Consider the following 24,192-nt stretch of genomic DNA (forward strand, 5'->3'; position numbering starts at 1 on the left):
TTCTATTTAATAATTCTCAAAATGCTGGCAACTCTCCTTTTCTTTTCCTATGAAAAGCGATCCAAAGTGACTTTTCATGTTTTCTCAGTTTATCAAAACCTACTTTTGCAAATACTGAATTATATTTCTCTTAATATAAAACCTATTTATTGTATCAGCACACTCAAATGTGAATCGATTTCCCTTCAAATCTCATGCCAGTTAGGAGCTCTTGTCTTTCCTACAAACATGGCACAGCCTACCTGAAATGGTGAGGCTCAAGAAAAGTAAGCAGCACTTGCCTTACCAGACAAGTGAGCTGTTTTGGTTTTTTTTTACTTTATGCCACAGAGTAAAGGAGGTGGGGGGAAAACCAAAAACTGGTCACTCACAGCAAACAAAAGCAAATAAAGTTACATAGTTTAAAAATGGAGAGAAAGAAACAGTTTGAAGCACTGAAGTTCAAGTTTGGTTTACATTATAGCAAGAAAGTTAAACCTGAAGAAATCCGAGGTGCTCCTGAATGTTTTGTTTCTTTTCCATGATGAATGATTCAAAGTGCATTACTGCTCTTGTGTATGCTTTGGAGCGAAAAGAAGCTGCAGCCAGAGTATCCTGAGGGATGAGGTCAAGAAAACGGACCACGCTTTGATATTCTCCATATTCCTCATTTGGTGCTAGAGAATAAAAAGTTTTTTTTTTAAAAAATGCCATAATTAGAATTAACACTGTAAATGGCTTAGGATCAGGGAATCTTAAAAAGGCCACCTGCACAAGAAGATTGGCCTCAAGGAGCCTATCAATCTTCCAGAGTAGCAACACCTGAACTTTGGAACTCCCTGCATAGTGATATCAGGACCACCTTCAAGATCAGGACATTTTTGTTTAGGTGAGTCTATTCAGACGTGGAGACATGGATGTGTTTTGATCTCTTTCACCGTTTTTGACTGAGTTTTTATTGATAGTTCTGATTTTTCTTGTACAGTGGTACCTCGGGTTACATACACTTCAGGTTACATACGCTTCAGGTTACAGACTCCGCTAACCCAGAAATAGTACCTCGGGTTAAGAACTTTGCTTCAGGATGAGAACAGAAATCGTGTTCCGGCGGCGCGGCAGCAGCAGGAGGCCCCATTAGCTAAAGTGGCGTTTCAGGTTAAGAACAGTTTCAGGTTAAGAACGGACCTCCAGAACGAATTAAGTACTTAACTCGAGGTACCACTGTATTTTGCTTAGAGGTTTTACTACAATCAAATAGTGTATAAATTTTGTTAAATGAACAAACAAACCCTTTTCAAGAACAACTGAAACACAAGAGAACTACTAACCTTGAAGCTCTGCATGGTCCTTATTTGACTTCCTAGCAGCTTTCTCAACACTCAGCCTTTGGGATTTATACCTAGCCCAATGCGTTAGATGATCAAGCATGGAGAATACTGTCTGCGTGCTTAAGTGGCTTAGATCTGAAGCGCTATCTTCACATTGTCTTGCAAAAGGGTCGTCGTTTTTCAGAACAGTCATGATTTCAGCAAACACCTGGACAATGTATAATTAAAAAGCAAACTTGGAATTCTTACTGCTATTATAAAAACTGGCACAACATTTAGAGACTCAGGACTGGTTCATGTTTTTGCCTCATTTGCATGTCACAGCAAACCATAGTTAACAGTTTACTGTGAATAACCTTTCTCTCTGTCTCCACCTTGTTAGCAAAACAAAACATTAGTAGTTAGTAAGAAAAACCCAAAACATTATCCTTGGTTTACAGTTACATCACAGTCTTCCCAGGACATAAAGCAAAACATTTCCCATCAGATCACCTTTTATAATGCAATCTGAAATGTTATCTATTCAACATTTGAGTCCCACTGTGTGTTTTTACTCTGCATTCACAAGACATATTTTGTTGGATTTTAAGACTCTGAAACTTTGGAGAGGGATCACTGAAACTTCACTTTGAAGTGGGGAGAAAAAGAGAAGTTTGCAAGCATGGAACACCCCACTCCTGGTTCTCCTTAAGGGCTCTTCCATATCTGCGTCACTCTGGTGGCTCAGTCTGAACCAGAAAAAGGTACAGCTAATAATCTCTACTTTCTGGAAATTTGTATGACAGCTGCCACACTCTTTCTTTTCCTCCTCTTAGCATTGTTGTTTAGTCGTTTAGTCGTGTCCGACTCTTCGTGACCCCATGGACCAGAGCATGCCAGGCACTCCTGTCTTCCACTGCCTCCCGCAATTTGGTCAAACTCATGCTGGTAGCTTCAAGAACACTGCCCAACCATCTCCTCCTCTGTCGTCCCCTTCTCCTTGTGCCCTCCATCTTTCCCAACATCAGGGTCTTTTCCAGGGAGTCTTCTCTTCTCATGAGGTCCTCAGTAGCATGTTGGACGCCTTCCGACCTGAGGGGCTCATCTTCCAGTGTTATAACTTTTATATGCCTGTTGTCTTTGTCCATTGAGTTTTCTTGGCAGGGATACTGGAGTGGCTTGCCGGTTCCTCCTCCAGGTGGTCAAAACTCTCCACTATGACCTGTTCATCTTGGGTGCCCTGCTCGGCATAGTTCATAGCTTCTCTGAGTTACTCAAGCCCCTTCGCCACGGCAAGGCAGTGATCCATGAAGGGGCCTCTTAGCATAGTGCATCTCAAAGTATCAGCTTAGAGTCATGAATGTGTCAGAACTACAATCACATGCACCCACAATTTTATCTATAGCTCTGTACTGCCACACATAAATTAGTGGTGTATATGTTCTTATCATCCGGATTCAATAAATGAAGATCTCCTTTTTCAAATCTTGGGTTGTGTGTATTTTCTGGGTTCCACCTACATGCAAGCACACCTAGAATCAGCACATGTTGTTTTTCAGCAACAGGTTTGGGACCTCTCTCGGAGGCAGGTATCCTAGGGGAATTGAGTGTAGAGTGGATGCCACAGTCCATTCAGACACCAACTTATTTTTCAAAAGCAGAGTGCCAAAAATTAAAAAAAGAATCAGACAAATGTAGGAAGAAGCTGCAGTTATCATCAAGAACAGTCATAAACAGTCAGCAACAAGGATTCCACCATGGCTTTGAGATACATAATTTCTAGATTGCTCTTAGGCATGTTGCTAGCTAGCTTTCTCCCTACAATGAAAGTCATAATTTGTTTTTCTTTGTACCTGGAACTAGGGGAAGTGATTGGCAAACCACGTATGCAGGGTCATCACAAGTACTTTTGGAGTAAACAGGTAAAGGGGCTCTCACCTCTTGCTGATCCTCCTGATTACATCCCAAAAGAACATAGACAAGAATGTGGGGAAGGAGATAGATTGTCACCTTGAAGTCGTTCTTCATCATAATGCTGCAGCAGTTGAAAACCTTACTGGCAAGATCATGTCGCACCTGGAACAAGAATTACACGGCTTAGCATAGCTCTTGGAAATCTGAGGTCAAGGTAACATTGCAAAGTTCATCTAACTAAGGTATGTGCTCATAATTCTTACCTTAGTTATAAGGTAACCAGCCCAGGTTGCTGACCAGTCTGCAAAATTTTTGCCTAATTTGCTTAAGTAAATGGGCTTCTTAACCTTAGTCCAGTTTACAGCCTTCTGGTAACTCTTGTATCTGTAAACAAAATTCCCAAAGCTTGTTGGTATGTGTTAGCTCAACAGAAAAGGAAGACCAATGAAACAACAATGTTCTAGGCATAGGTGTCCACCATTACTGATGTGACTAACTGGACATCTCTCTCTGAGGGCAGTAAACATAGGAGCTCTAAACTTCCTTGAGCCGATAATCCAAGAGCAGTGGCACATAATGGATATGGGAAAGCTATATAAGCATGTGGGTGGCCAAGTGTGAGTAAATAAAGAGAAACTGATGTGATCTGCAGACGTTCTGATGAGCTTTGGAGGAAGGCTTCCAGGAACAAGAGGCCTCTTTGCAAGCTCGGTGAGTTTTGGGGCTGCTTAAGCATTTGACAAGTGAGTGGTGTTTATCCAATTTTGATTTGTTTTAGCTCCAAAGGGAATATTTTGGGTTTTTGTAATTTGGGGGCCTCAATTTTCTTTTGCGGTAACATTTGCTTGTCTTACACAGTAGTACCTTGGTTTTCGAACAGCTTAGTTCCCGAATGTTTTGGCTCCCGAATGTCGTAAACTCGGAAGTGACTGCTCCAGTTTGCAACTATTTTTGGAAGCCGAACATCCAATGGGGCTTCCGCAGATTCTGATTGGCTGCAGGAATCAGAAGCCGCAATTTGGTTTTCAAATGTTTTGGAAGTTGAACGGACTCCGTTCGACTTCCAAGGTACAACTGTACTGTCTTTTTCATCTTATTAAATTCGTTCCTTGTTTCGTAAACCTGGTGTGGTCTCAGCCTATTATAAACACTCTCAAGCCTAGAGCTTTAATATTATGTTACCCAAGGAAGCTTCAGAGAGACCCTGGGGGCCTTTTGGAGGTTGTCTGAGAAGGGTTAGCCTGGTAAATAATAATTAATCTCTTATCTGGTGGCAGTGAGTACTCAAACAGCAGCCCAAGACTTGGCTGGGACGTGGCCATCACACATACCGTGTACTTAAATGAGGTTCCAATATTTCCTGAATATGATCAGGAAACATTTTCCAAAGCTTGCCTCCTGAGCTGTCAGTGGTTGTCTCCCTACAATCATAGATAGAAAGCAACTCCTAAAAAGAGAGAGCAAGTTTTACATGAATACATTTGCACTGTACAGAATAAACTATTCAACATGAATTATTCTTAAGCAATGAAACAGAAAATGAAACCTTCCATTGCCTCATTCACGCTGGACACAATAGTCTAGTTTAAGACATCACTGCAAAACCATGGTCTGGCTGTCAGGACTGTACCTCAGGTGGCCCCTCCTCTTCACCACTCCCAATTACCTTTCTCACTGTTAGTTTGCATTTCTTAGTACAGAAAGTATTGATCTGATGTTTTAAAGATTTTTCCTATTCTGATTAGTTCAGGAGGGTTGTAAAAGGTTTCTTTCTATGTGAAAGAAACAGGAAGGATTCTGATGTTTGGGTTATTCCTTCTGGGAAGCTGAGTGCAGCTGGTTTAAGCTGGTTCTGTTATCCTTTCTGGGGTTGCGGCGCTCATCTCGCTTTATTGGCCGAGGGAGCCGGCGTACAGCTTCCGGGTCATGTGGCCAGCATGACTAAGCCGCTTCTGGCGAACCAGGGTAGTGTACGGAAACACTGTTTACCTTCCCGCCAGAGCGGTACCTATTTATCTACTTGCACTTTGATGTGCTTTCAAACTGTTAGGTTGGCAGGAGCAGGGACTGAGCAACGGAGCTCACCCCGTCGCGGGGATTCGAACCGCTGACCTTCTGATCGGCAAGCCCTAGGCTCTGTGGTTTAACCCACAGCGCCACCCGCGTCCCTTCTGGTGTTCTGGTGTGGTGTCCTGTATTTTATAGTGTTACGGTTTAGTCTTATTATAAGCTAAATTTAAGTTAAGTCTGCTGCAACTGGATGTCTTATGGACTGTGCCAGTCCTGAATGTATTGGATTTGAGGCAATTATGCTCATTTGCCTTCAGCAGCAGTAAAAGCTCTGCTGGATGAAGTACAATTGCCTCTGGTTATTTTTTGGGAAATCTGCTACATGTGTAAGTTTTTCCTCCTCCAGACAACACTCACAACCATATTTGCAATCTTTATACTATTTTAATACATTCATTTATTTAAAAGCATTTGTATCATGTTACCATTTTTAAAAAAATATACAACAGTCCAAAAAACAAGCAATATATCATGAAAACAAAACACAACCTAAAACCATATAAAAGCAAATGAAACAGATTCAAACACATAAAACAGGGTCCAGGAGAAGCCTCAGCAAAAAGATAAATCTTGACCCAGGAGAAGCCTCAGCAAAAAGATAAATCTTGACGAGGCATCTGAAGCAATGAAGAAAATGTTGTGGTTATCTGATACAGACAAATGATGGGCAATATATATATAGCATAGTTTGCTTTCAAATGAGAGTTGCAAACCAGATTTTGAACAGGAATTATCGTAAAGCAAAGGTTTTCTGCAATTGGTATTTGGATCGAAGCTCCCAGCTGAAGCTACTTAAGCCAATAAAAGAGAGGGTGGTGAAACCTTACTGGCTCCAAGGGCCAGATCAATCTCCAGCGCCTTTTTTCCTTTTGGTAAAAAGTCAGTTGTCAACACCGTTTTATCAAACAAACCTTCCTTACCTGAATGGCATATGATGCAGAATCTTGAGCCCGGACGTTATCAGCATAAGCAAGGAACGCTCTTGTTAGCTCCATGAATAGTCCATAAGCAAAATCTGGATCTTCTACACCAGTCTTAGGGGAAAGCAGTAAGATTTCTTAGATGAGCTGCTTTGTTGATATCCTCTGCCTGGTCACTACCAAAATCTAGTTTCAAATTGGGATTAAGAAATGATGGGGGCTCGGAGTCCTCCAGGGTCACTGACGTCACACAGTGACTTTCAATGAGAGTCATAACACTTGGGTCAAAGGCATTCAGCAAAACAACTCTACCGACCCAGAGCAGCCCAAGAGGGGGCAAGGAAGATAGCAACAGACTACAGCATCTCCCCCTTTTCTATGATATGAAGCTGGGAATGGACCCCCTTCATCCTTTAGTGAGAAACCGCCACATACAAAAAAATGTTCATTCAGAAGTATGTTGTGTGAGCAGAGCAGCAGCATTGCATACAACCCTATACAACTACAGATTTCTCCTTGCCTTGATACAAAGATACCTACTACATGAGATGCTGGTATTAGCATTCCTTACCACAAATGTAAGGCCTTTTCCTTGGTTGTTGCTTGTTGAGAAGTCCAGCCTGCCTGGATCGATAGCTCCCAGTTCACCTAAACATTCTCCACAAAGGAGCCGGGCATGAGAATTCACATCCTGACAGCCAATTAGAAGGGCAGTCACCAGCTGGGAAATAACTGGCTCCACAGTTTCGCTATCCGTTGCGTATTTTATCAACTTCTCCTAAGGGGGAGGGGGAGAGCAAGTTATACATGCATACTTCATATTCCAATGTGATACCATGTTAATTATTTTGTTATTTATTTATTTAAAGGAGCCCCGGGCAGCAGATACACAAGCAATAAAACAATTAGAACATCTAAGCACAATTCTAGTACAGACGCAGATGTAATTATTAATGTCTTCTTTTTATGTAGCACAGTTATAAGGAAAATAAAAACTCAGTACAGTTAATGCTATGAACCTATTGTGTTTTCCAGAAAAACTAGGCCCTAGACACTGAATGAAATAGACACAAGATGGGGCCCTTATACCAGGTCAGTTATTAGCCCATCCAACTCAGGCTACGTACACACTATGCAGTGGTACCTCAGTTTTCGAACATAATCTGTTCTAGAAGACCATTTGAGTTCTGAAACGTTCGAAAACTGAAGCATTTACTTCCAGAAAACTCAATACAGAAGCCGCGTAGCATGTTCGACTTCCGAAAAGTGTTTGAAAACCAAAGCATTTACTTCCGGGTTTTCAGCGTTCGAAAACCAAAACGTTCCGACTTCCGAGACGTTTGAAAACTGAGGTACCACTGTACATTTAAAGTACATGACTTCACCCGAAGAATCCTAAGAACTGGGAGGGGATAAACTACCATTCCCAGGATTCTTTGGGTAAGAGTCATGTGCTTTAAATTTATGACTTGCCCATCACCTCAGTGGCTGTCAAGGGTCTCTGAATGTAGCATGTGGGGTTGACACTTCTGAGTGCACAGAATGAATCATCCAACAAGGCAATCAAAATGGTTTCCATCTTGAATCCAGGCCAGAAAACAGATTAGAATAAATCTAAATGCTCAGTATCCTCCACAAGTGACTAAGGGAGCTCTCTTTCTCCAAGCTAAATCAGTGCTGGGCAATCCAATGAATGGTCTCAAAAACAAAAGGCGAACATTAGAGAATGTGTGGGGGAATGCTCCCTATTGTCCAGTAATTACTCTGCGAGTACAATTGTGCACATTAAGGTGGAATTAAGAAACAGATACTTTAAAAAGCCATGGATAAAGAATGCACCACATACAACAAATCTGTCTTCTCTTGTCAGGCTGACACTGAAAACGACAAGCTCCTTTACTGTGTGACTGGTAACTGAATATCACATAATTTATCTAGTATAGATCACCTTTCTCAGCGATGCTGACAAGAGAAAGGAAGAAACAGACATTATACTACAAATGATTGAGTGCTTTGGAACCCTGGATAAAATAGAAATACTCTCTTTCTTTGGTGGGAGCAAAAGAAGTCTATTCGGATAAAGATCAGAATTAACAATGTGGCGGGGGGGCGGGGATGGCTTCACTGTAGGATTCTTAGAATGCAAGCTAAGTTTACATTTCTTTCATTCTAAAATCAAATGGGTAGCTTTGTTAATATGAAATTAAGAGAAATTCATCACAAAGGCAAGATCTTGGCTAATTCTAAATTGCATTCATATTCATAATGTGGTTTTAGAATCAATGGTGTAGTTTTACGATTCTAGATACACGGTGTGATTATTTGCAGAACAATCCTACATTGTCTATTCAGATGCAAGTCCTGCTAATTTCAATAGTAAAATGTAAAGGTAAAGGGACCCCTGACCATTAGGTCCAGTCGTGACCGACTCTGGGGTTGCGGCACTCATCTCGCTTTATTGGCCGAGGGAGCCGGCATACAGCTCCCGGGTCATGTGGCCAGCATGGTTCTGGTGAACCAGAGCAGCGCACAGAAACGCTGTTTACCTTCCCGCCAGAGCAGTACCTATTTATCTACTTGCACTTTGACGTGCTTTCGAACTGCTAGGTTGGCAGGAGCAGGGACCGAGCAATGGGAGCTCACCCTGTCGCGGGGATTTGAACCGCCGACCTTCTGATCGGCAAGTCCTAGGCTCTGTGGTTTAACCCACAGCGCCACCCGCGTCCCATATTTCAATGGTACTTACTCCCAAACAAACGCGTATAGAATTGCAGTGCTAGCTACCCATCTCAGAGCCTTTGAGCTTTACAGTTTTACTTACTTGGTTTTTATATAATGTTTCTTTAAGGCTGGTGAGAGCATGAATCCGAACATCTACATTCTCGTGCTGAATAGCCTTCATGGAGAGCTGTAGCGCTGTCTGCAAGTCTGTGCTCCTGGAAGTCTCCTAAGGCAAAATACATCAGAGTACATGTTTCAATGAACAAACCCATTGTTAAATGTACCAACACACAGTGGGGGATTATCCAACATTAGTCATACTGAAGTCCATTGATTTCAATGAATCTACTCCAACTTAGTTGAGTATACCCCCCAGTTGGTTTTGGTGGGAAAAGGGGAGTGGTCTGTGCCACATTATATTGTTTGTACCATGTTTATGCTTATCTATCATTAGGACAAACAGCATGAGGGAATCTTACAGATAAATTTTCAGAAATACTTCTCCCACTAGTAGTGTTTGCATATCATGGTAAATAATAGTTCATGGTTTAGTATGAGCATCATGGTTGCTCCCACTTTACTTCTCCCCTAGTGTAAGCAACAAATCCCGATCCCCGATTTATGGGATTATGGTTTGTTTTGCTTCTAACAAATCATAATTAGTAATCCAACAGCAAACTTTGTCTTCACATTGTAGTTTGGAACGAAACAAACCACCTTTCCTGGTTCGGACAAAATGCTAAGGCAGGGCTCACGGTTACTCTTCACATTAGAGGAGGAATGAAGCGAGAATTATCTATAAGTTCACTGTAAACCATTGGTTTAACATAGCATGCTAACTGAGCCACTTTTATTTACACAAACACTGGAATGATGTAACCCTTTGGACATCATAGATATCTAACACCCCACTTCCAACTTCAAATGAACATTCTGTTTTTAAATATCAAAACATCACAAAATCTATACCTTCCTATATTCCTGAAGAACAACTTGAATGTCTTTTAGTTCAGGATGGTCAGGCAGAAAATATATTTCATGTAGAAAATCCTGTACTGCATTCCTAATGAATAAAACAAAATCTCTTACAAAACACTCATGAACATTTTTTTTAAAAAAAGAAACCCGCAGTACAATGAAATAAATAATAATAATAATAATAATAATAATAATAATAATAATAATAATAATTTAAAAACAAACTAAAGGGGAGCTATTTATATAAACTTCAAGACCTGCTATTGTTCCAGCCCATATTTGTTCACTGATTTGGTTAGAATGAGCAAAACTGAAGTGCTCTATTACAGTTGAGAAAATCTAGAGATCTTTTATTTTTGTATTCAGATATAGATTTAGACAGGGCTTTTTTCAGGGGGAACTCATAGGAACTCCTTTCTGGCACCTCTCAGGTGGGCACCATTGGCATTCTAAGAGAACGAGGGAGGTGTTCATGGTGAACACCTTTTTCTAGAAAAATAGCACTGGATTCAGATATATAAAAGCTGGGTCAGACGTTTTGACAAGAGAACCACCTTGTACCCCTACTCTCCAATGCTCTGCTGTTTGCTGCTGACAGGGGGTGGGGGAGGGAGGAAAGTTAAAATAAAAAGAAGCGGCAGACAGCATGGGCTTCCCATGAAAATGTTGTATTGCCCCCCCCCGCAAGTATCTGTGAAAGGACCCCTTTCAAATTTACCACCCGTGAAAGGGATTTTGCAACCGTGTTTCCTGGGGGAGAAACTTCAGGACTCTGCATAGTTCTGACCCTTCCACACACCTATCAGAATAATTAATACTGAACAGCTTATTTGTAGAATAAATTATGCAAAACAAATAATGCAAAGTTTCTCCTTTATGCAGGTCACAAAATTTAACTTACCTTACTACAGATTTATTTATTTTTTAACACCAGAATATACACGATTTTGGCTGCAGCTCTTCTCTAAACTGGCTGCCAGTATGATACCACCAAAATCATTATTACAGTGTTTATGTTAGAATACCTGTTCTCAACGATAAGAAAATGGAAGACGGCTGCTGTTTCTTTTGGCTGAATATGTATGAGGGGCAGCAGAGCTACTATCACGTGACTGAGAAGGGAGCCAAGGTGACTTTGATCTAAGCAGCGCACAAAGCAGTCCCAAGCCCTAAACGAAGAGGACAAATTTAAAAAATTAAAATCTCAGCATCCTAACATACAGAGCATGGCTATATATTTCTCAGTTCACAGACATAAAAAAAAATCAATCATGAGATGTCTGCGCCATAATTATTTGCAGTTACTCACACAGGGATTCACCATAAGTCACAATAAAGCACTTAGACCAGTGATGGCCAAACTTGGCCCTCCAGCTGTTTCGGGACCACAATTCCCATCATCCCTGACCACTGGTCCTGTTAGCTAGGGATGATGGGAGTTGTAGTCCCAAAACAGCTGGAAGGCCAAGGTTGACCAGCACTGCCTTAGACTGTAGTCATAAATCAGTACACAGTGTTCTTACCTGCAGCACAACTCGGGGAAATCATCCTTGTATCTCAGCCCTGTCCTGAGTGTTGTCATCATCTTCACTCTTACTGCACTTATATGTTTGGGGCCCATGAGCTTCATTAAAGCCATCAAGCTATTTAAGGCCTGCAATTGAGAAGAAGAAAAAAGAAGAATTATTTTTAACAACCAAGTTGCATGATAAAAGTATGCAACTGTTCACCACCCTTTATTCTCTTTTGAATTTGGACTTCTATCTTTTCCCGCCAGGCTCTAAAGATATTTAGCTCTGTCCCAACTTCTTCCTTAACCCCAGAATTGTACCTGTGTCAAATGAAGCTCCACATATGGGTTCTACCACCCAGACGGAGTTCACTCACCATTTTCTTATCTTCAATTCCTATGCTGGAGCTTAACAACTGCATGTTGAAGAAGGCCAAGATGCCCAGCAATTTTGGTTGCAGGTAATCAGCCTAGATAGTCATAAAAATAATACTCTGAAAATATTCCACTTTGAAACACATTACTAAGAGAACCCCACAGCACACCCACTCTTTAAATACATAATTGATGTGCAAAATAATGTATGGTAAAATACTACCTTTGCACACTCACTCTGGAAAATTAGAACTTCCCAGGGTCCAATGAACTGCTGATCTTTCTTAATCAAGGAGTTCATGCTTTCAAACATACCGTATTTTTCGCCCTATAGGACGCACCGGCCCATAGGACGCACTTATTTTTTTGGGGGGGGGGAAATAAAGGGGGGGGAATTATTTCCCCCCTGAGCCCCAAAGAGCAAAGAAGCCATAACAGCGAGCGGGATGGATCCCGCTCGCTGTCCTGGCTTCGTTTTTAGCCTCGGGGCTGGGGGTCCAGGAGTGAAGGAGAGGTTGCGTAACCTCACCATTGCTCCCAGAGCTTGCGGGGCTGGGGGAAGCCCGAGCTTCCCCCATCCCCAGCCCCCAGAATGGGTCCGGGAGCGATGGCAAGGTTTTGCAATCTCGCCATCGCTCCCGGAGCTTGCTTGCGTCGCTGGGAGCTGGGGCGGGCTAAGCCGGAGCTTCCCCAGCCCCCAGAACGGGTCCGGGAGCGATGGCGAGGTTGCACAACCTCGCCATCGCTCCCGGAGCTTGCTTGCGTCGCTGGGAGCTGGGGAAGCCCGAGCTTCCCCCGTCCCCAGAACAGGCTGTTGCCCGCAAGCCTTGCGGGCCCGGGGGGAACTCCCCCCAGGCGCGCAAGGCTTGCAGACACCTGCGCGAAGCACAGGGCATCCTCCGTGCTTCGGGCTGCAGGCTGCCGCCCGCAAGCCTTGCGAGCCCGCTGGAACTCCCGCCGGGCTCGCAAGGCTTGCAGATAGCTTCCTGAAGCCTGGAGAGGGAGAGGGGTCGGTTCGCACCGACGCCTCTCGCTCTCCAGGCTTCAGCGAAAGCCTGCATTCGCCCGATAGGACGCACACACATTCCCCTTCATTTTTGAAGGGGAAAAAGTACGTCCTATAGGGCAAAAAATACGGTAAGCTGGTTGGTCCAGTGCAGTTCTGCATTTAAACAAAGCTAATCTGCTTGGAATGTTAGGTCTGTAACTAATTGCTTCCCACTAGTAACTTCCATAGCAAAATACCCACAACCAGTTGCTTGTTCAATCTGCTGATTTTGTTCATGATATTGAGCTCTTCTGAAAGATTCACTCATATCCTTCTTGTGGTCTTATCCCACAAGCTCCCCTTTAATATTCGGAAAACTCTCCCTGAAATGCAAAGAAACTCTCCCTCTCTTCTGTATACTTAATGGCATGCCATAATACAAGAACAAAAGCCCTCCTTTCCTTCTAAAACGATAGAAAGAAAACTGTGGTAGCACTGCTACTTGCCATTCGTTCGGGAGAGGTGATGTCCTTTGGTCCCTGATATGGGTCATCGTTGGAGGCAAATGAAGCCAGAATTGACAAACCATTGAAGACCTGCTGGTAGTGCTCTCCTATACGTAGCAATAATTCATTATGCAATCCCTGGTAGTCCTGTCTCAGCAAACTTCCAAGTTCGATTTCGGTTTCATTCTATGGAACGCAAATGAAAAACAAACAAAGAAATAAAGAATAGACCAGACATATGCACAACAATAAGAGATAATAATACAGAAATGCAAACCCCAGTCAAGGATTTTAGTGAACAACTGCTATTAACACACATTAAGAAAAGATCTTGGTGCACAAGTTGGTTTTGGTTATGGACAGTGCCATGCAAAGCTGGTAACAGGCCCAGGCCAGATGGAAAATGTAGGCCTCATTTCAATAATCTTTACCAAAGGGCCCCTTTGCTTCTACCAGGGAGATTCAGAGTAGGGACCCTCAAAATCGTAGGCCCATGCCAATTAGCCCACTTGCTCCGCCCCGATCTAGATTGGTTATGGATCTAGAAACAGCAGAAACTGTTGACTGAGAATTTTTCTTGACCAGATTAATTTTAGGCATACATTTTTGGTTTCTTGGCTTGTTTGAACCCAGACTATTTTAGGCCCACCAAAAATATTCATTATGCCAATAACATGCTTGCACTGAGTTCTTATCTTGAGAATATAAGTCACTTATTTGTGTGCTTCAATATAATCCCCAACCTAATTATTCTTATTTTCCCAAAGCTTCATAGACCAAGTGCAAAACATAACTACCTTGAGATAGTGGAGTGCTCGCTCGAGCTCATCTTTACTACAGAAGCAGACTAGATGAGAGAAGATGTACTTGAAGTTGTTGATAAGGATCTCTCTGCGGTTTACATTTAGCTGTTTCGCTATCGTTCGAATAAGCACAGAGGCTGCAGGGCTGGCCTTGGCAGCAAGGTCAGGCAGAAGAACTTGTAGAGTCCGCTGGCAAAATAGAGAACAGCCAAAATGAGCTTTGACACCTCATTTCCTTCCCCTTGTGCAAGTGAAGATGCACATTTGCTTGTGGTTAAGAATGATAAGCTCCAAACTTACTGGCCTGAAAGGGCACATGCAGAAAGCCAGACAAATAACTTTTCAACGATGGTGAAAACCTCAAACAACCAACACTGGGAAATCCCTACAGTTAATAAGTTTCATGGGTTTATTTAGCAAAGAATCAGCATCTTTCACAAAACACAACAGACTTCAGGCTAAAATAACTCTTCCTATAAAAATGCGGAAGAAGGCAAAATATATGTCAGAGGGAAAGGCCTGTGGGAAAAAGGAAACCTTTTTCTCAGCTCCCCTTTCACTTGGGGAAATAAGCTACCTCACAGTTGTTGCTGGGGTGATAAAATGGGTGTGTGGGTAGCAGAACCACATATAGCACCTTCATCTCCTTGCGGAGAAAGGTGAGCTAAAAATATAATAAATGAAAAAAATGTAGGAATCTTACCAATCTGCATAATCATCTCCAGTAATACCAACAATTGACGAAGGAAGAGTTGAGAAAACTGAGATGGGAAACACATGCAAAGACTTATTCTTACTCTGGAAGAGGCACCCCCAAACTCAGCCCTCCAGATATTTTGGGACTACAATACCCATCATCCCTAACCACTATTCCTGTTAGCTAGGGGTGATGGGAGTTGTAGTCCCAAAACATCTGGAGGGCCAAGTTTGGGGATGCCTGCTCTGGAATATACCACCATCAACTTACACTGAGAAAACGATTGAGGTCTGGAAAATCAAAAACATTGGCAATTTCAGATAACATGTCCAGGGCAGCTTCCCTTTGATGAGCAATTTCTTGTTTCTGTACTTCGCTGCTTTGGCCGGGAGTGTTACAAATCATTGCCGACTGCCTGGAGTGCAGAGATTCCACTAAAAACTAAGCATCGAGAGATACATTTCACTGTTATTTCTCTCATACAGAAATTAGAATTCTTACCTCAGGACAATTATGCCAGATATAAACATTCAGCTGACCAAAGAGCAAAGGTAATCGGTTTTTGTTCTTTACAATCTGGAGCTGCTTACAGTTCTGCTAATGAATGTTGTCCCCACCAGAAAACTCCTGCCAAACGCAAAACAATCAAGATCCAACTCTCCTGCCAACGCTGACAATATTAGCATAGCATAGCTTTGACTTTAGAATCGTCTTTGTCTTTGCCCAAGACTGAACAAAATTCTCCAGCCATGACTAAGAGACAAGAGTGGGCTGCAGGTCACACACCCCTTTATTTATATTTTTTTTTAATCATTTTTATTGATTTTCTAGTAAAAACAGCCAGTTAACATATCCATCATAATCCAATTAAAAACAACAAACTAAAATAAAAAAACAACCAAATTACCGTCATATATATATATATATATATATATATATATATATGAATGAACCCATGTCTCCACTCATGCTAACTGCTTTCATTTTATACCATCATTAAGTTTACATCTACACCAACCAAAGGTCCTCCTTTAACCAAGGTTTGCAAGCCATGGTTAACACGAATTATGGTTAGGGTTGGAGTATGTGTAAATCTTAACTACAATCCTTCCCCACAGTGGGCAAGAGGAATATGTGTACATTAGGGGAGAAGTTGTGGGCACATGATCTTGTAGCCCTCTACGGTACGTTAAGCAATTAAAAGGTTAATGCCATGTATTCTTCCTATATTATTTGGGCTTCTTACCTGACAGATTGGTTTCTTGTATTGACTGAAAAAGGCTTGCAGCTTTATAGACTTGGTGGCAGCCAAAGCTCTGATTTCTGTATATGCTGCTCCAGCCACAGAGGCCGATTTGGACAACAAGCAATGCAACAAGTGCAAGAGTGCAAAGGGCACCAAGCTCCCTTTCGTTGCCCTTACAAAATAAAAGGGGGAAAAGACAGACATTGCTTGAAAGTAACACCAATGCACTAGGTAATTCATGCCTGAAACCTTTCAAGTAGAGACATTTATCGCAGATTTAAATTGATTCTATATATGTGCTGATTTAGTCTTATTTATTTTTAAAATCAAATCCTTTTTTATATGTGCATAACTTTTCGCTGTCATTATATACAAAATTGTTCTGTAAATTGCTACGGGATGCCTCATGGAAAGTGATTCGTAAAGAAAGCAACCGATAAGAATATTCCATAACTCAGAATAAGTCTCCTGAAACCAGAATACTTAAGAGAAGTTAGAAAAGAAGACACTAAAATGTACCTTCCAATATCACCCGTTGTGAGAATCAATGTTTCCTTCAGCTCACTATTTTTTGATATTTTAGCATTTGTGTAGGCTTCTTTCATTCTCGAAACGAAGAGCTGAAACAGCAAATTTGAAACAATATGCATTCATTATTGTGATTACATTCAAGGTTGCTCTCTCTTTCAGGCTTCAAGATAAGAAATTCACCTCTTTAATGAAATCTTCCTCAGAGTCTGAAGAATCCAGTATGTATTTGATGCAGCCACTAAAGGCTATTCTTACATCTTTGTCGGGATCTTCCATTAGCTTTAAGAAAGCCCCAACAATCGCTTTTACATTTAATTCATCTTTTTTGAAGTCCAGGTGTTTACAAAGGAGAGGAATGTTCTCTATTAATACTAGAAGAGCAAGTAACAGAAACAACACATTCAACAATTTTTGTTTATCGTAAGACCAAAGTTAACACCACATGGTGGAATACCGTATTTTATACATCTTAAAATTTCTTTTTTTTTAAAAATCAAACATGTATAATTTGGGTTACCACAAATTACAATCATGTTCACAAAAGATAAAAATATTTAAGACAGACTATGAAGTTCACTCACAAATATTTTGACCACGTTATTACCGTATTTTTCGCCCTATAGGACGCACTTTTTCCCCTCCAAAAATGAAGGGGAAATGTGCGTGCGTCCTATGGGGCGAATGCAGGCTTTTGCTGAAGCCTGGAGAGCAAGAGGGGTTGGTGCGCACCGACCCCTCTCGCTCTCCAGGCTTCATTCAGGAAGCTCTCCGCACGCAGTGGGAGTCTATCGCGAAGTCGTGTTGAGAAATTATTCCTCTTAATTTCGGGAATATTGGCTCCGGTGTGAGGGTCAGTACCGGGAACGGGGGGGGGGGAGCAGAAGGCGGGGGAAGGGGGCGTCCCCGCCTCGCCAACAGCCCGCGGCCGCCTCGGCGGAACCAGCCCAGCTGCCCAGCGCTCTCCCTCGGCACCGGGAGCGCCTCTTCTTCCTCCTCCTCCTCCCCCACCCGCCTCCTCTTCCTCCCCCTTCTCCACGCTCGGTCGCGCGTGTCTGCGTGTTGGGGGAAGTGCGCGCACGCGAGCGCATCTTCTCGGCCCCAAGACCGAGTGGATGGTGCCAGAGAGAGAGAGAGAGAGGAGACTGTAAATGTGCGTATCCGCGCTGCGGCCACTGCCTTTCACTCAGTCCCAGGCCGTGCGTGTGTTTGTGCGTGCACGTCCCCTGTGCCTCCCTCCGGCGCGCATGCCTGCCCAGGTCCCCTTTCACAGCGCAGCCGCCTCAGCTGTCACCTCAGGCGCGAGTGCGCGACTAGCTCCGCCCGCTTCAACCAACATGGGGGGCGGGGGAAGAGGGGAATGGCTGAGGCGAAGAGCCGCGTAAGGTGCATGCCCGGCGCGGTATATTGTTCCGCCCTCTTCGCCTCGAAGGTGTACGTGCGTGTAGATCAGCTTCCTTTCCTCGCCCGCTTTTCCCCAGTCCGGCAGAAGACCCTGATGAGCGAGCGCTGCATTTGCTGCCGTCTGGGGCGGGGGGGAGCGCGCTCCCCCCATGCGCTTGTTACCGTCTCCCTCAAATACAAACCCACGCACAGAGAGGCTGCCGCCGACCTCGCCCTGCCAACTAAAGGCATTTAAGCACAGCGGGGGTGCTGGCACCGGCCATTCTTTCTCTCCATCCCTCACAAATGTCCCCACTCAGCAAGAGAAGAGACCGCGCCAGGACTTCAGCCCTTTCTGAAGCTTTCAGGGAGCTTCTTTCTGTGGAGCTCCAAGAGTGCCTTTGAACATGTGCGGAGTGTGTTCTCTTTTCACACCAGCCACAAGTACTAACCCACCAGCCATGAGCCTACCTCTGATGGGGGCTGGGAGAGAGAAAGGGAGTTCTAAGGAGGTCTGTTTTAAAAGAGATGCCACACAATCATATCCTTGTCTACTCAGAAGCAAGCCCCATTTAATTCAATGAGTCTTGCTCCTAGGTAAGCAAAAATAGGGTTGTGGCATTAAGCAGATGTTATTTACCCCATTAGAGGTCTTGCACACATAGCAAGCACTACTCATCCATGTCCCACCGCGAGTCCCCTGACTCTGAGCCTTCTTCCCCTGAGGGTCCAACTTGGGGGTTCCCCAGCTGGTGCTCCCACCACTCCTCTGCATCCAGCCAGCCCATGATAGTATTATTTTCCATTTTTGCATCCTCTTTGTTGGTAAAATGTTTGTTTCAACAGCAGAAAGATGGGAATATTCCATCCTAAATCTCCATTCCTGCTTCATATTAATGCAGTTCCCAGAGTTTCCTTGTTGAGGATCAATGGCTATTTAAACCCCCAGCAGTCATAATTATGAGGCAATTAAGCCCAATGCCAAAGTCTGGGCATGCCAGCATTTCCCATTTCACACTGCCCCGCCTCAGGCCCAGGCCCCTAAGGTTGCCCTTCAACTCCCTTGCAGCTCTCACCAGGCCACAGCCCTCATTGCCCCTCTTCACACCTTCCTTGAGTATTTTTGCATGGCTGGCCTAGAATGTGTCCTTGAACACTGATCATGCCTATTGCTAGTCTGGATAGAAAAGTAAAATTCACTGCAGTTTATCCCACACATAATTCCAACCCCCGGCTTGCGGAGAGCTGCCTGTTCTGGGCTGGGGTCGGGGGAAGCTCAGGCTTCCCCCGCTCCAGCCCCGCACCTGGGGGGGGGGGGAAATAAATTTTTTTCTTCATTCCCCCCCCCCAAAAAACTAGGTGCGCCCTATGGGCCGGTGCGTCCTATAGGGCGAAAAATACGGTAAGTACTTTTTGAAAAAGCAACAACATTCTTGTTTAGATTTCAAAACCTGGATAACACATACAGATTAGACAGAATATATTGTATCTCCACTTACATTTTAGCGCAGGAGACCACAGGCCATATTGATTAACAAGCCCTGTCCTTCTGGAAGGACAAAGAAGTTGCCTTCCTTATTTCCTGGTTGAATAACTTGAAATGTAAGCAGTACCATGGATTCGCCTTACAGTGAGACATGGGGAAGGACAGTAGAGACCCAGAAATTTGCATGTTATTTGCTCTCCCTTTTCCCAATGGAAGGGTGCCAGGGAAGAAAAACCTCTCAGAATATTGCGAAAGAACAATGTCAATCAACATTCGGTGATCTCCTTCTACCGGTCCACAACAGAAAGTGTCCTTTCATACTGCATCACGGTGTGGTACACTAGTTTGACATCAACTGATAGGAAGCGCCTACAGAGGGTGGTGAATACAGCACAAGATATTATGGGCTGTCCCGTGAATCCACTGGATGAAATAGCGGAAGAACATTGCCTCAGGAGAGTGAGAAAAATTATCAGGGATTATTCACACCCTGGCCGGCACTTTCTTGATCTCCTGCCCTCAGGCAGAAGATATAGAAGCATGATTAGTCGCACCAACAGGGTAAAGAACAGCTTCTATCCATGGGCTGTTAGGATGCTGAATGAACAGATAACAAGAGGGCAACTGACTTTCGGGTTTGGTGGGTGTGCGTCAGTAAATGAGGGGAATTAAGACTAAGAGAGCTGAGTGGGGGGTGCTCATGTAATCTCACTGTATACAAGTTGTACAAGTGACAATAAAGTATTTCAATCAATTTCAATTTTCCAAGAAGAACAGCATCTGCTACACTGAAAGCAGCACACTGACTCTTGTACTGTGGAAGGGTCAGCAATGAGACCCTGTTGCAGAAGCCACTGGGATGCTCTCTCATTTCCCAAAGAAAGAGGTATCCTTCTCACCAGCCATGCTTCACACCTTGCAGGTGTGCCTCCCTATCAACTCTTTGATCCAGAAGAATGGACAGAAAGCTCTTGCAACCAAGGAACACCACACAAACACCCATGCTTCCATACTTGTCATGGGATCAACTTTAACACCTGCTTATAGTAAACTTAGGTGCTATGACAGCTAAGTAGCCAAATCAGAATTATTGAGGGTGCTCAGTCTACGCAGGTGCCACAAAAATTTTGAGGGTCTTTTGTGGGCAGGAGTGGGAAAGAGGGCAACTGAAAACCACAAAGAGAGATGGAATGGAGAATCCCGAAAGAAGGCACAACTGGCTGGCGCATAGAATAAGAGCACTTCACATTATTATGTTGTGTTTACCATGTAAAATAACAATGAAGACAACATGCAAAAAAGAGACAGGAAAATAATATAGTGTATGTTTAAAGAACTTACCAAGCTTGACTGAACTGGCTACATTGCTTTCAAGAAGATTTAAAAATGGCTTAAAGACATCTGCTCTTACAGCACACATTTGCTCAGAAGAAGTCACGATAACTTTGCTACAGAGGATGTCACAACTTTGGGGCTCGATGCCAGGTTTAGTTGTGGAAGGTCTTATACTGAAGTTGCCAGAAAGACAGCAAGCCAGTTTTCCAATGATGCTGGCATAAGCTTTTTGGACTAATAGAGATTCATCCCCTATGTGGTCTCTGAAATAAAAAGAAGTGTCCGGTGCCTTTGCTACATATAACATTATTTTTAAAACAGTAAATGCTGCTGGATGTACCACTTTCAAAAGAAACCTAAGAGTGGTATCCAATTAAGTACTTCTGTTAAGATAAGGATTTCCGCTTGTGCCATAGGACGTACCCTCTCTCTCTCACTCCTCTCCTGAGGGTTGCAGACAATACCAGAAATATTTAGGGCAGCATATGGGAAGGAGTAGGAAGGGAAGTTCTATTGCACAGCCGAAAGCCCTTGCATTAGTGGAGCTGCATCCAGACACCCTAGCAGGTCCAGAAAAGGAATACAGTGGTACCTCGGGTTACATACGCTTCAGGTTACATAAACTTCAGGTTACAGACTCCGCTAACCCAGAAATAGTGCTTCAGGTTAAGAACTTTGCTTCAGGATAAGAACAGAAATCTTGCTCCGGCGGCGCAGCAGCAGCAGGAGGCCCCATTAGCTAAAGTGGTGCTTCAGGTTAAGAACGGACATCCGGAACAAATTAAGTACTTAACCCGAGGTACCACTGTACAAAGACACTCATGTTATGGAACACACTTCCTATATATGGGCGACAGAAGAAGTGGCATGGCCTGTCATACATTTCTATCCTCTCTACCATATCCTACCTCACCTGCACCACTCATATTTGACAAGGCCTTTGTACATCTATTAGCTGGCAGATCATTCTTCCTTTCCCCAATTTTATTTAGAATTAAAACCACTACTTACAGGAAAGATCCAAGCAAAGGGGTGGAGGATTTTACATCTGACTGGTGTAACAGGAAAGGAAACCCTTTAACGCAGTTAGCTCTGATAATTTCATGCGGACTCTGCAGGGTACGCTGATATAAAGAATCCCTCCACTTCAGATGTAATAATCTTCGTGGAATCAGAGAAAGAAGAAACACGCAATTTGACTGAATCTTAGGTGCTAAAAGGAATAAAAAAATACAAAAGCACTGTAAGGACAACCATCTAGCCATTTTTAGATGGCACCCACATATTTTATTTAAAAAAATTATAAACCACTTGCTAAAAACAAATAACAAAAATCATCTCCAAGCAGTATACAAGTCTAATCATATACAAAAGATGACTAAAATACACAAGCCAACTGTATATACATACACCATCAATAAATATATAGATCAATAAAGCATTGAAAACAAATTTACACCTCATAAACACCCCTAATTATCAAACTGCTGCAAGTTCAGAAGCACAACAGTATATTATTTCATACTGAGAGGACTGCAGTCATTAAGGCCAATATTTTAAAAGCTAAAGCTAAATAAATGGTTACACAGGCCAGGACACATTATATCCTTGATTTTCCAGAAATAGTATATGGAGTTTTAAGCATTCAAACTGGAAAGTATCTTGTCAGTGGAGGACAGCAGAGTTATCCAAGTGCAAGTGGCCAGTTATTCACACTCTGACATATTTGTGTTAATGTGGTATGTTGGCCATGGGGCTCTCTATGTACTTGGCACAGAGGCTTTAGTTGTGGGGAAAGTAGTGTGGTTAGAAAACTGACTGGAACTAGAAGACTGGAACATACCTCACCAGTCTTAATACAAATGCACCCGCTCCCAGTCCATTTTCAGGCACGAGTCAAAGTGTTGGTTCTAACCTTTAAACACTGTGAACAGCCTTATTTCCATGCATAAACCAGTCTCCACATTCATCTCATCCCTCAACACATTGATCTTTCGAGGTAAGTCAGGTGATGACCCAAGACAGGGCCTTTTCGCCTATGGCACCCTGACTCTGGAATGCTCTCCTGAGAGACTTGCCTGGGACAGACATTAAATATCTTTTAAGATGAAGCCCTTTCTATTTGCCCAGACCTTTTACACATTTTAGTGTTGGCTCTGTTTTAACTTAAATGTCGCTGGCATATTTTGTAAACTGTTCTGCTTTTTTTTATTTTGTTGTTCCATCACCACTGTTGTTTTTCTTTGCTGATAGCCACTTCTAGAAACCTTGGAGGGAATGATAGGGTGGAAACATGAATAAATTTCGAAGCAAAATGTAGGTTTTTTTACTTACAAAAATGGCTTGAAGTATGTTTACTCAATACCAGAAGATCTGAATTAAGTGCAGGCAACTTGAATGAAGGGTCACTGGAGTAGCTGGAAATCCATGGCAGACATAGTATTCCAAGTAAATTTTCAATAATCTCATCGCTAAGCTGGATTTTTACTTTTAGGGGAGGGAAAAAACAAACACAAATTCAGGTGGCTTATGAAACAGATCTACACTGCTGATAAAATGACAGTATCATGTCATTGTTAAGGTAAAGGTACAGGACCCCTGGACGGTTAAGTCCAGTCAAAGGGTGTGATGCTCATTTCGCTTTTCAGGCCAAGGGAGCCGGTGTTTGTCCACTGACAGCTTTCCGGGTCATATGGCCAGCATGACTAAACCGCTTCTGGCACAACGGGACACCGAAACGGAAACCAGAGCGCACGGAAACACCATTTATCTTCCCGCCGCAGCGGTACCTATTTATCTACTTGCACTGATGTGCTTTCGAACTGCTAGGTTGGCAAGAGCAGGGACTGAGCAATGGGAGCTCACCCCGTCGTGGGGATTCGAACCGCCAACCTTCTGATCGGCAAGCTCTGGGCTCTGTGGTTTAAACAAAGGTTAAAATACTAAAACAGATTAACATTTCCTCAGGTTTATAAGCATCTGGGTAGGCTTGTCTAAACAAGATTGTTTTTATCAGGCACCGAAAGGAGTATAGCAAATATGCTTGCTTGATATTAAAATGAACCTAGCAGAAAACTTTTGCAGTGTGCAAATAGTATGGAAAATGGCACATAAAAACAGCTTCTTTTTTAAAAAAAAAATCATTGTCTTTTACTCACTTTCACTTAAAGAGTAAAATGCCAAGAACTGCAGGCTCACAGATAATTTATGTACACAAGTTTAGCCAGCACAGGCACTACACAACAATTGGACTCACTTTTTAAAGATGCTTTTGAACTGCTAGGTTGGCAGGAACTGGGACAGAGCAACAGGAGCTCACCCTGTCGTGGGGATTTGAACTGCTGACCTTCCGATTGGCACTGACCACAGTGCCAGACCACATACTTGCCATGCCTCAAGTCTCAAATTTAATCCCTGGCACATTAAGATGAAAGCATCCTAGTTAC

The 24,192-nt window shown here is 43.0% G+C and overlaps 1 protein-coding gene across 6 annotated transcripts in view; it reads right to left on the minus strand.

The window, feature by feature from the left end:
- Positions 1-24,192, minus strand: part of ATR (ATR serine/threonine kinase) — a 53,983-nt gene that overhangs the window by 21,110 nt on the left and 8,681 nt on the right. For 3 of the 6 annotated variants that reach the window (XM_053390174.1, XM_053390177.1, XM_053390173.1), the window contains 21 exons: positions 23,081-23,233; positions 21,758-21,959; positions 20,753-21,009; positions 16,726-16,916; positions 16,534-16,634; positions 16,015-16,186; positions 15,039-15,209; positions 14,066-14,260; positions 13,269-13,454; positions 11,777-11,869; positions 11,413-11,543; positions 10,915-11,058; positions 9,881-9,974; positions 9,012-9,137; positions 6,762-6,968; positions 6,191-6,304; positions 4,532-4,647; positions 3,464-3,584; positions 3,225-3,362; positions 1,308-1,515; positions 478-656 (listed from right to left, as the gene is read on the minus strand). In XM_053390174.1, coding sequence (XP_053246149.1) covers positions 478-656; positions 1,308-1,515; positions 3,225-3,362; positions 3,464-3,584; positions 4,532-4,647; positions 6,191-6,304; positions 6,762-6,968; positions 9,012-9,137; positions 9,881-9,974; positions 10,915-11,058; positions 11,413-11,543; positions 11,777-11,869; positions 13,269-13,454; positions 14,066-14,260; positions 15,039-15,209; positions 16,015-16,186; positions 16,534-16,634; positions 16,726-16,916; positions 20,753-21,009; positions 21,758-21,959; positions 23,081-23,233 — 3,299 coding nt within the window. The remainder of the gene's footprint in view (positions 1-477; positions 657-1,307; positions 1,516-3,224; positions 3,363-3,463; positions 3,585-4,531; positions 4,648-6,190; positions 6,305-6,761; positions 6,969-9,011; positions 9,138-9,880; positions 9,975-10,914; positions 11,059-11,412; positions 11,544-11,776; positions 11,870-13,268; positions 13,455-14,065; positions 14,261-15,038; positions 15,210-16,014; positions 16,187-16,533; positions 16,635-16,725; positions 16,917-20,752; positions 21,010-21,757; positions 21,960-23,080; positions 23,234-24,192) is intronic. The other 3 variants (XM_053390176.1, XM_053390178.1, XM_053390175.1) reach the window with 3 other exon arrangements.

Source organism: Podarcis raffonei, chromosome 5 (assembly GCF_027172205.1).
Source record: "Podarcis raffonei isolate rPodRaf1 chromosome 5, rPodRaf1.pri, whole genome shotgun sequence".
NCBI lineage: Eukaryota > Metazoa > Chordata > Lepidosauria > Squamata > Lacertidae > Podarcis > Podarcis raffonei.